This window comes from Rissa tridactyla, chromosome 6 (genome assembly GCF_028500815.1).
Source record: "Rissa tridactyla isolate bRisTri1 chromosome 6, bRisTri1.patW.cur.20221130, whole genome shotgun sequence".
Classification (NCBI taxonomy): domain Eukaryota; kingdom Metazoa; phylum Chordata; class Aves; order Charadriiformes; family Laridae; genus Rissa; species Rissa tridactyla.
Window position 1 is genome coordinate 61,040,811 of NC_071471.1, and position 12,743 is coordinate 61,053,553.

The 12,743-nt window shown below is 41.6% G+C and overlaps 1 protein-coding gene across 1 annotated transcript in view; it reads right to left on the reverse strand.

Moving 5' to 3' along the window:
• Nucleotides 1-12,743, reverse strand: part of LOC128911172 (VPS10 domain-containing receptor SorCS1-like) — a 303,650-nt gene that overhangs the window by 65,343 nt on the left and 225,564 nt on the right. The window contains exons 7-9 of the mRNA XM_054205538.1: nt 10,953-11,071; nt 7,951-8,040; nt 2,676-2,855 (exon numbers count right to left, since the gene is read on the reverse strand). Coding sequence (XP_054061513.1) covers nt 2,676-2,855; nt 7,951-8,040; nt 10,953-11,071 — 389 coding nt within the window. The remainder of the gene's footprint in view (nt 1-2,675; nt 2,856-7,950; nt 8,041-10,952; nt 11,072-12,743) is intronic.

Below are 12,743 nucleotides of genomic sequence, written 5' to 3' on the forward strand. Positions count from 1 at the left end.
GGACAGCTTTATCTTAAAAAAAGACCGCACACACTATACATGTTTGTGTGCTCTCGATAGGAAGAGATACACTTATTGCAAACACACAACCGTGACACACACAATGATTTGTTCATCCCTCCTGTTCATACAACAATAAGAGAGAAAGACTCATGCAAGTAAGCGCATATGACCACCAGTGGTCAGAGCGAAAAGTACTCCATCAGCTCCCACACAAGCATTGTAGACAATCCTCACTGCCCCACATGCATTGTGTGCAGATACAAATGGTGTCTACAGCTTTAGAATGATTCATACAAGACACTTGAACACACAACTCAAAACACATTCTTCACTCCCCATCACCAACTTCGTACATCAAACACATACTTCCCAACTAAGATGCATACTGCTGAAAAAATAAGTCCCAGAGCGACAGACATATATACCATAGCTATAGACACATCTCACAGTCTGCTACCACTTCAGGCATGCATTCCCACGGGCAGGATTGTCTTGCTGCAGACAAGTCCAACTACAGAACCACACAGAGCCATATCATGTCATTGGAAAGGTGCAGGAACTAGAAAGGCCACTGAGACCCAACAGCCAGTCATTCTTGCTCTTCCCTTGCTCCAGGAGATGGTCTCTAGGACAGCCCTTCTGTGACTGCAGACCCACTGAACGTGGAGTCCGGTGGGCTTCTGATGAAGTGGCACTGGAAAGTGGTGGAGGGAAGAGCTATTCTCATACCCTGCCCTGTCCAACATGCAGAAGGGGGATAGTGTCCCTCTAGGAGTGGTCTCCTCTTCCTCTACAAGGTCCAGCAGCAGAAGAGCCCACACACTGCAATAACAACCTCCAAAAGAAAGGCTCCTGATGACTTACAAGAGAAGAGAAGAGAAGGGAGAACATGATGAGGCACCATGAAAGAACTTCTATTTTCTCTTCATGCCCAATGCAATTCCCCATTGAGCAGCACTGAGCACGTTTATCCTTGATGTAGAATCAGTTTAGGAATCTACGCGCACAAACACATCCGCTACAATGCAACCAGAAGAACTTACTTCTAACACCTAACAAACATACATACGGACACATGCACGTTAAACAGGTCTTTCTCTGCCACCTTCTCAAACAATCTTGCATTTCTAAATATACCACTGTCACCACGGAAGGACTCATTTTGCAATCTCTCTACTTCCTTATAATTTATCTACGGCTGTTTTTATTTCTTCTCCCATCTTCGTCTCCATTTACCCCTAGAGCATTCATCATTTGCAACAACCCTACTGGGAGAATCATGCTGGATGGCTTTCTGTTCCCTTCCAGATAGAACATCAAATTGAAAGGAAGGTTTGTGCCAGGTTCAGTGTCAGCCAATGTTCTTTCTATCTAGATAATCAGCAGATATGACACTACAAGTCTGATTCCATTAATTTCAATCCAGGTTACTGTGTGGTGTCAGCCTAATAAAACAAAACAAAGGCTTTTTCTTTCCCCCTGGGATGTAGGACACCTTTACATAATGCAGTGAAACTGCTTCTTGAGCTGACAGTGATAAGAGGCAACATTTTTTCCATTGGCTGCCAGCGCTGCAGAGAGATTAATAGTAAAAATGTCCAAATGACTGAAATGTCAGTGCCCATCCTCCTACAGTTCATCTGCATTTATGTGCAACACTTGGGCTGTCTGGACAATTCAAGGTGGTTTCCAAGTAAAGGGCAGCTGAAGGCAAACTATATAGCAGAGCTAATACTCAGACGGTGATGAGGAAATACGGGAAGCATCTTCATTTTCAAAGGAACTCAGATCTAGTTCATGGTCAGAAAATCACCTGGAGGAGACCTGAAAAGAGAAGCTGTCCCTCAACACAGCAGCTGAGGACTAAATTTTACTTAGCTTAGTACTTTCTCCAGAAGTAAAACAGGCAGCAGAGCAAGAGAAGTACACGGGCACACTTAAAGTCTTATTCTTAGGATCAGTTGTCATAGAAGACAATGTAAACTGGTCTTTTTTCAGGTGAGCTTACGCAGAATGTACTTATCAGAAAAAGGCACAGGGGTAAAAGGGACATAAAATTTGGTAGGAGAGTTTCCATGCTCATGGGATAGCCCAAAAGGGTGCACCTAAAATCACTTCAGTTCCCAGAATACTCCAAGTTCAGGAAAGTGGCAAAGATAGCTGAAAACTGATGTCTCTTCTTACTTCTAAAAAAAAAAAAATTAGGCTGCCAGAAATGCAACAAAACTTAGAGAATGATGTTATTCAGAGTGTTGGGAGCTTTCAGAGCCACAGGCTGGACCATGTGGGTCAGCAGGATTTTGGCAAGGAACTTAAAGAGTTCCTCTTAGGGGCTGAATGAACTACTCCACTACAACTTCCGATGCATATCTTCATGTACATAAAAGAACCATGAGCTCTTCCTCACTTGAGAGCCTACAGAAGAATACAGCAGTGAATCTGTTCACAATATTAGGGTGGGCCTAAATTCAACACCTGTGTAAGACCTGACCTTGAAACTCAGCTGATTGCACTGAGGCCCTTAAGTAAAAGGAGGGTAAACCTATGTGTTTAGTTACTTTTTGGTTCTGCTGTTTACATGCATATTATGAGACTGATGTGCAAGAAGGAAACAGTACCAGCATTGCGTGAGCTCCTGAGATAGGAATGACATGTTTGGAGTCATGACATACCTCATAGAGGTCAATCATCAAATTCCCCTCCAGCCCTTGACTGCTCTTGACATTTTCCAAGGCCAGGGTGAAGTACACCCCTCGGGTGTCGGAGATATACAGATTGTACGTGTCGTTCTGGTTCCACTCTTGTACAGCTGCAAACACCTGATTCTCATCTGTGCTGATAACATGCATGTCCTAGGAAGAGAAAAGAGAGGAAGGTTACTAGAGGGAGCTCTGCTCTGTTGTTTCCAAGGGCACCAGAGTAATAGCGGAGGAGCAAAGGATATATTTTGGCTAGAGTTTAATCGGAAACTGTAGACAACACTCCTGTAAGCAGATAATTCCATCTAGGAATATTTTACACCAGCTCACTTTTGCCAATTTTCAAAGCAGTAATTAACTGATGAGGTGTTAATTGAACATTTACATTGGCAGTACAGTGTTATACAGAAGGACTTTCCCCCCCCCCCAACATTTTCATTTTAATGAGGGTTGGGGGTGGGGCGGGTGTGTGTTGGCACCTGAGTAATTGTAGAATCACAGATATTAAAAATGTGAGGGTTTGTTTTTTTTTAAAGAAGAAAAAAGCAGCATCTGAAACATCTGCTTCTTGCTTGGCTTTCAGAAACCAAGTATGCTTGGGAACTGATACGAAGAGCATCTAATGGGTTACCATCTGCAGCCAGTGCTGCTGTTACTTATTATTTCTAATGACAGTGTTGAGTAGAAGCCAAGGCCCTGGACCCCTGGCTAAACATCCCAAGAAATATAACAGAAAGACAACCCTAATCCTCACTAGATGTAAAGAGCAGAAGTGTAGTTAGATCACTAGTGTTACGAGTAAGGTTTGTTTTACTTGGTTTGTTCTGTGCGTTACAGCAAGCAGGAAGGAATAAAAAGATTGCATAATTAAAGAGAATCCAAAAACTATTCAACTTGATTCCCTCTTTCAATGCCTGGAGAAATTACCACCCTGTGGAAAAAACCACTGAGAGAAATTGTTACAATGAAATTCCCAGGCTCTATCTGCCCAGCACAGGCACCCTCAGTTCTTTGGTGCCATAAAAATCTGTGGAAGTAGGAAAAGAAATGCAGATTTCTTAGCACCAGGTGATTCCCAGAAGATTCAGCTGCTCTGCCTGTTTCGGGCAGATATCCCAAAGTTAATTCTGCTTCCATGAATCTCAGCCAGGGCTTTCTATATGCAAAACTGGTAACTTTATCAGAAAATATACCCTTTGGAAGCTGATGCTACTTCTTTCCTTCTGTTAATAATAGTCTTTAACAATTCACTTTCTCGTGGTTTTGTAGGGGGAATTAATACTTCCAGATGGAGCCTTGTAATGTAAAGATGAAAAATAATATAATAAAGAAATCTGATCAATAAATTTGAAAGTCTATTCACCATGAAGTTAAGATTCAGAACAGTTGTTTGTTCATCCAGATCCAGATCTGAGTATGGAGCGGATGAATATTCACTTGATTTACTTGCTTCTTTGCGCTGGAGAAAAATGTATCCCAGAAGATGGGCTGGTTTTGCAGAGGAAGAGATTAGCTTAAATCCCAAGGCAACAGAAAAGGCAATATAAAGTCCCAGTGCCTTCTACTAATTGTGGTTGTGAATAGATATCCTCTCTTAGCTCCAGATGTGCTAGTAGAAGTTACCGATGCAGCTGTTTGTCAGAGGCTCCTTATTTCAGACTGTCACCCTAGTCAATCTCCCGGTAGATCTACATGAGCACGTGTTCCCAATGTGCTTCAGGCAACAGTGGCTAGCACCGCTCTAATCTCAAGCTTAAACTTTTGCGTATGTGCATATAGACATGGGCAGACCTCTCTATTTAGGCATAGACAGAGATTATAAGTAAAACTTGTTTTATCTGGTGAATGTATAGTTTCATTAACTTACCATTTTAATCAATAGTTTTGCAATAACTAGGGGAAAAAGGTAAAAAGATATTTTGATCAACACCAGGGAAAACTAAAGGCAATTAATGAATGCTTAAGAAGCAAATAAGTTACTTTATTTACTAGATGCTTCCTGAGTTCTGATCAGATCATGCTGTAAGATATAAATCTAAAGAAGATCCCAGTAAGGCTGAAGGAATTTGAGCCTGAAGAAGCAGAGACTGAGGCAGAATTGGCATAATATACACAGTGCAGAAAGTCAAAAAAGATAGTGTTCCAAGTGTTTGCCTTTGTGGATCAATTAACTTTTCCTCTTAATAAGGCCTTGCCCAATAGATGCAGTTAACAATGCACAGCTTTGATAGAAAGGGATCAGTATATGGGCATCAAACAGGTCTTTGACCAACATCAGGAATTTTTTTGTTTCCACATTGGGATAATTAAAATTAATCAGCATATCCTTATCATACTCAATTATTTTTATTTGTTTTTCAGGGTGGGGGTTGCTTTTTTTGGAGGAGAAATAATACAAAAAGACAGCCTTCATCTTGATACGGAGCAAAAGCTTCTCTGCATCTTCCGCTACTACAAGAGACATTTATTTCACCTCTCTAGGGAAAGGTAAGAAGACAGGAAAGTAAAGCAAGGCACCTTCCTCAAACTGTCATTGCCATCTCCAGGGGCTCCCTATGCATCTGCCCACTGAGACCCTGAGCTTTCCTCTCTCTGTTCCAGCATACAGTGGAAGTACATTAATACGCAGTTCTACTATCAGTCCCTCTTGCCTTTCCAAAGACAAAAGTAAGAGCACGATGCCGTGGATGGTTAGATCAGGTGTCTACTCAAATGACTAAAGGCCAAGGTTTTCTGAATTACTAAACATGCTTCAATTGCCCTTTTTGCACTTGGTCAGGGAACTTTTCTTCCTGGCAAGTTAAATAGCAGGGATGTGTAATGCCTGTTTTATCCTGTCAATTACTGGGACTGTCAGCTCTTTTTAAGGTCTGTATTTAAGGATTTTTTTGCAGTTATTGCTTCTTCCATCAGGATGTGCATTCCTGAGGTTGAAAGAAGGTGATGAATTTAAAACAGAGGTGCCACACACACCTATCCTATCAGTATTCAGCCCAGCACCAGTTAAGGACAGGCCTTTTTAAATGAGAAATTGCTTGGCTTGCTACAATATTCACAGATGTCTGCCCAGCGCACTGGTCTAAAATGGAGTGAATGTACCCTGTGTGTACATTTAAGGTGATTATCATGAGTGACATTACAGAGTCTGGGACAGAGCCCACTTTGTGGTGCCGTGGTACAGAAAAGGCAGTACCAACCCACAGACTGACATCACTGCAGAAATTAACAGGTCTCAATAAAGACCATTTACAAGGTTAACACAACCTGTATGCACATATGCAGGCATCTTCTTGTATGGGAGAGAGTTTCAAGTTACTTTACACTTTTAATCAAACTAGCTACCAGGCTACCAATGCCAACAAGAATATTTTAGTTTTGATTTGCTGTGGGCCATTCCTGCCTGAGCAGCAGTAGCACCTGCCAAAGCTCCCTGCCGTCACACCCCTTCAGTTTAGGAAGGGTGACACGCAGAGACAAAAAGCTTGATATTTCTGTCTTCGATTCCAGAAGTCGCTTAGTGCTGTTTACCATATTTGGCCCCTCTTTCTTAGCTGAAGGAGATAAAAGAGAGCTTGGGCATAAAAGTAGCTGTTTGTTTCAATTCCTTGAATAGTATAACGCTTTGTGCATTTTTAATAAAAGCAGCTATCCTGCTTTGATAGCAGCCTACTAGACAGCCACAGCTCCACTGTAGCTTCTTCCAAGCCAAATGTAGCTCTTTGGGCTTTGAAGATATTCTGAGATTGTGCCAAAGCATCTTATCTTCTTAAATATCTGCCTTTTTCTTTGGGTCATATAACATGAATGTATTGTTTCAATTCCTATTCTTGGAGAACACATTGCAGTTTAACTGTAGAGCATTTTTCCTGGCCCTCCAGAGACCTCTTTGAGAATAGTTGGAAAAATAAGTGTGGGGTAAAGGAGACAGCCAGTTCAAAGCAAGCAGTCTCCATACAGATTGTCTGAATCAGCTGTAAATGACAATTCTGATTTGGGTGTTACAATAACAATGCTAAAAATGCAACTCCTTTGCTAAGGGCTAATTCAGATAACACCTGTTTTAAATTTGATCTGAGTTGGCAGAGTTCCTTCCTGCTCGAACAGGCAGTTTCGAACCATGCCTTAGAGTACTGCCTTTAAACGTGACTGAAGACTTTGGGGCAGACCACAGGTCTCCTGTGTTAGAGCCAAGAAGATACCATGGCTTCTGGTAGGGTCCTCAATGTCCTGTGAGCCTGGGTTCTCAGGTGATGTACACAGGAGCAAAGGGTACAACGGCAGAGTAGGTAAGATACGGCACTGAAGGCCTGGGTTTGAGCTGCAGTCTGGTTATATGATGAAGGTCATCCAGTCAATCCACTATAAACAGTTCAACTGGGGTGAGAAATCAAAGACAGCCAGCTGTGATGTTAATCAAATTATCCCTTTGAATATTTCCCTCTACAAAATCTGAGGTACTTTCAACTTCTAGGAACAGGCCAACCTTGCACTTTCATTTCCCCCCCCTCCTTTTGACAATCCTTGCTTAATTTCTCAGAATATATTTTTCTCCAGATGTGATACCTCACATAAATCACAAAATTATTTCCTACCTTTGATCTTAGATTTCATTTAAGACATCAACAATGAAAAGGCCTGAAAAAAAAATTCCTCTGTCTTTGTCAAGAAGCTGTTAGGAGGCCAGCTGCAAAATGGTGATTTCTTCAAAATGGAGCTAACATTTTATATAGGTCTTTCAACAAAAATTCAGCTCCAGGAAGCAGCAATGGTCTTTCAAGCTCCAATGCTAATTCACCATTGTTCTTAATTAGGGAAGATATGGAGCAGACACACAAAGACATCTCTTTGCTTCGTTCCCATTAAAATCTGCTAATGAGGCAAAGCACAAAAAGCGACCCACACAGGATAGGGACAGGAGAAGGGAATCTGAAGACCACAAAAACAGAAAAAAAAAAAAAAAGAAAAAAAAAGAAAAGAGAGTCCCCTCCAAAACTTAATTAACCACTGGAAAGAAATGGTAATTGACATGAACTGTGGTAATCTGTCTACATTTCATGCTGATGCCCTTGACTAGCCAAAGCGCTGACTTTGTTTTCAGTCCTTTCTTGCTTGCAAATGTTCTGTTAAAGAAGAATGACGTTTTCACTCATTGCATGTCATCTTGCAGTTACTTGTGTTGTATTCAACAATTTCTGTACAATCTAAATATCTGTATGTTCATATGGCCATTCCAGCAACAGCAACCTACCTTGGGCAAGGAGTACTTTGGCAACTTCATCTGTGCAAAAGCATTCCTCCTATAAGAAACGTAATAATGTGGTCTTCCTCCTGATGTCAACTATGAGAGAAGCAGGAAAGTTATCACCAGGATTTTTTTAATTTTTTTTTTTATTATCATCAGGGAAAATATAAAGCAAAACATGTCAAGGAAAATACCACAGTGTTGGTGGCAATGGCTTAAAACTGCAGCACTATTACAATTGATGAGTAAACATTGATCCAGCTGAGGGTGGCTGAAAAAGAAAGGAAGAGGAATCTCATTTTCTGCAAAGAGAGACAAAGGCCAGAATTTCAGATGAAAGCCTGGGAGAAGTGAAGTCCTGGCTTCACTTGGGCCATTATGTCACCTGCTGATACCACAGCTCTCTTCTGCCTTACCACAAAACAGTCTGTTCTTTGCTACTTGCGGAGCTGCTGTGTAGGCTATTGGTTAGATCAGCAGATTGGCAGACGTGACGCTTGATTTCTATTTTTGCCTCCAGATTTGGTTCCTGTGTGGCTCTGTAGAAGACATCATATGTATCTGTTACCAGATCAGCTAAGCATTCACAGCTCCCGAAGGCAAGAGCAGCTCAGTTGATTTGGTATTTCAGTTAATCTGGCCATTTATTTAAGTGCCTAAATACTGATGGCAAGACCTTGAAAATGCTGGGTTAGAGCAATGCGAGGTTTCATTTCCTACCACCTGTTAAAGGGGGGAAAAAATAGAAAGAAAAAAGCCGTCAGAGTTATCTGGCTTCCAGTGCAGCTGAAGTATAATCAATGTGTACTTCGAAATCCTTGGATGAAAGATACTGAAGAACAAATATTCCAAGGGATTCTCCATGCAGAACTTTGCTTTAATTGCCTGATATCTGGGCTTATCAAGACTTTTCTTTAGTAGCAAGTGTATTAAAATGCACTGCGGTTATTTAAAATGCAAGACACACAGAGGCTAGGTTCATACCAGATTAAGTAAAATAAGAACTATTTCTTATTCTAAAGCTTTTCAAGGTTTTTTTTTTTGGTTTTTGTTTTTTTTTTAAGGGAATTGGGCAAAAGTTAGAGGAAGGAAGGACAGAAGCATTGTTTATGAGAGAGTGTGAGTTTGTAAATAAACCAAGGTGTAGTAGGACAAATAAACCAACATTCCCTTATCCTCGTGCTTTTGAGTCTACTAACTCTCATTCCAAATGCCTTAGTTGCAGAAAAGCTAGATGGAGATCAAGGAAGGTAGGGAAGGCTAGGGGAGGGTGCTCAGGGTGTTCATCTATTCTTCCAAGCCTTTACTGTCTGTTATAGGGCTATTCATCCTCTGAAGATCAGTGCCTGGGATAAGGCAGGGTCCAGCATCAGCCGTGGCGTGTTATTTAGCCGCTTCTTGCCAGCCAGATACATCCAGATACATATGTAACCGCTTGAAGAATTGCATTTTAAATTACCAGCCAACAGTGAATTCACTGACTACTTCAAATACAGCAGAGGTTGTTTCCAGGGATTACAATATTATTATTTCATACCTGTGTCAATTATTAATGATTGGTAAGTACTATTTCTTTGGCCTGTTATACTTATTTCTGTTTAAGAATCTTAAGAAGTTTAAGGATTAAAATAGGAGCTTTCCAAACACTACATGATACCTTCTCAAACTGCATTACAAACATGAAAATATAAAGTTGTGCAAAGTCCCATTGGGCATTAAGGGGAACATCATAAAAGGCTGCTTCTCCTCACACGTTCCTCCTTACACCGTGCGGCTAGCACAGAGGTGAAACAAAGCCAAAATTCGACAGCACTGGGAGCACTATACAACAGTTTATAGACGAGAAAACCATCAAAATACGAGGGCTATCCAGAAAGGTAGACAATCTTCCCAGCATTGACTTCAGATGAGGCAAAGGGATTGGCTTCTTTACAGTGTAATAACAACAGGTCAGAACAGAAAAAACTAACAAACTTGAGGAGTGCAAAACCAAGGCATTAGTGATGAAGTAATGAATCAATTCACATATGAAGAGAAATTCCCCAGCTCCTGTGTCACTCGAGTCACAAACACACAGTCATTTTGAAATGAGAGAGCATGGCTGAACAGTGATGCGTGCCCCTGTTTTCCTTACCACATAAACTTTTCATTTATGCTTCAGACACACTAGGCAGAAAAGCTATTCTGGAACGTATGTCCCAGATTTATTTGTGGATGATTTAGACTGGTGTTTATGACTGAGTTCATTAACTGAAGGTAATTAGCAATCAACTCACCCAATTTTAAATATCAGACCTCTCTCTTTGCTCCACCCCCAAGCATGGCAGAATATAAACTGTCTGGAAGACCAGTTTAGTCCTAATGATTTCCAGTTCACCACCATGTTCCCTACAACTGTGTTGTTATTTTTGTCCTCTTCAGCTGTTATTACATGGACACTGGCAGCAGGCTAATGAAACCCATGGTAGTTCAGATCTATTCACCAGCCCTCACCTGAAATAGCTTGGCTGAGTACATCTCATCTTCAGCCTTTTCACTATAATCACAACTGAGGCATAACAATAAAGCCTGATTACTCGCCTTCTTTGGTTCTTCCCCCAACTCCCTCCCTCCTTTCCTATTTCCCTCTCACGGTCCAAAAAGCTTTGGTCTACTCCCTTGCAATAGCAGATGACTGACACACCACTTCAAGCTGGGGGGTTAGAGCAGTAACGCTAGAGAGCTGATGAGATCGCAGGGAGCGGCACAGGGCACCCCAGTGCATATGGTGGATGCTCCAGGCAGGAACTCTATGAGCGTACAGTGGAAAGATACTAGAGGTAAAAGGAACACTACTAGTATTGTAATCAACTGCTACCATCCACTCAGTGCCTTTATTATCTGGATCCAGTGTTGCCTGATTAGTTGGGAGCTAACACACATGCAAAGGAATGGAAGAGAAAATAACATAATATAGAACAATATAATATAAAACAATAGAATAAATAAGAGAAGAGGGTGTTCTGCACCTGAACAAAGACATAATCATCCTGGACGATCAGAGAGTTATGGTCAATATAGCCCGGAAAGGGTTTGCTGCGAGTGGCTTCACTGCAGTTCTGCATCTTGCAGGTGATGTATTGGGCATCTGAAAGGAAAAGAACAAAACCAAGACTCTTGAAATCCTGAGCACAGATTCTTGCTACTGTCACAAACCTATTTGCTGAGGCAGCATTTCTGCTTCCCAGCCTCACGTGACATGAAGTGACACTATATATTCTGTGCAACACAACATTTCTTTCCCGTACACCACTCATAAATCCACCCTTGATTACTTTCTTCCTTTAAGTTCCTTCCTTTTTCAACTGCCTTGGCCTCCCATTATTTCTTTCATTCCATTCTACATCAGAGCTATACATTGCTCCTTTATATCAAGAGAGAGCCCAGAACAGGCAATCTGTTTACTCCACGCCACTCTTGTGGTTCCACGCTGGAAGGAGACCAGAAGCAGCATTTGAAGGTGGCATTTGAGCAACCTGGTCTAGTGGGAGGTGTCCCTGCCCAGGGCAGGAGGGTTAGAACTAGATGATCTTTAAGGTCCCTTCCGACCCAAACCATTCTATGATTCTATGATAATGTAATGCTTGTGGCTTAGGTCTGACAGAAACCTAGCCAAGGGCCTATTATTCAGCACTGTTACCTGCCCTGCTGAGTCTCCATGGATGCTACCCAGGCTTACTCTTAAAGCAAGGAACTGAGTGAGGGAACAACAGAGCTGTGAAGGACCCTTTATGGAAACAACAAACAGCCCAAGTCTTGGGATTCCCAAAGTAACTATGGGTCTGAAGAGTCGTGTCTATGCTGCAGGACAGATACTCTCTGTGCTGAGCATCTACAGTTTCCCTGTCATCCCCACGGTGTGGGATTTGCTGTAGAGCATGACAGCTTCTCCACAGTCACATGCTGAGTTTATTTAGAACATGACCAAGGTATAAGGCACACACAAGTATGAGGACACCTTCGGAGGACACCTGCCCCATAGTGTCACCACTGAGAACCCAGAACATGGCACACCTCTATTTCCTACAGCACTTTCACTCTGCAGAGTAATTCAGCCCACCTCCTGTTCAGGGGTTTTACCAACTTCTCTGTCGACAGTGTAGGTAGATACACTCCGGCAAACCTGGGCAATCATTCCAGACACTCTTGAAACTAAAGACCTTAGCAGTTTCAATCAGTTGTATCTTCCAAAGCAAATGGCCTAAATGCAGCCCTAAAGCCATCTCATCCACTGTCACTGTATGGGACATCCTCATCTCCCATTCTGAAGCAGTCCAGGGTGCTCATCTCATAATCCATCACCTGAAGAAAAACAGTTTGATTTTCTTCATGGTGATAATTTATCCTAGAATACAGAACCAGATTCTCAGTATTCAATTTGGGCTCTTTCAGATCAATTAAGAAGTTGCACTTTGTTTAATGACGAAGCCGATTTACAGGAAGGAGGATTTTGGCATTTTAGCATTAGCACTTACATGACAGAAATACTACATGACATTTAATTTTAGAACTACTTCTAATATTTCTCCTTGTTGGAGAAGCACAGCCTCTTGTTTGATATAATTACCACCTTCTGATCAGAGAAGCAGCATTTTACACTGAAACAGAAATGGCTGAATTTTTACCATCTCATATTTAATCTCGGTTTTAATTAAAATCTATGATTTGACATTTCCTTCCTTGCTTCTAAGGGCTGTTGACTTCTGCTTGAAACAGACATGCAGGGTAACGAACCTTCAGGAAAGTTTGATAAGGGATGA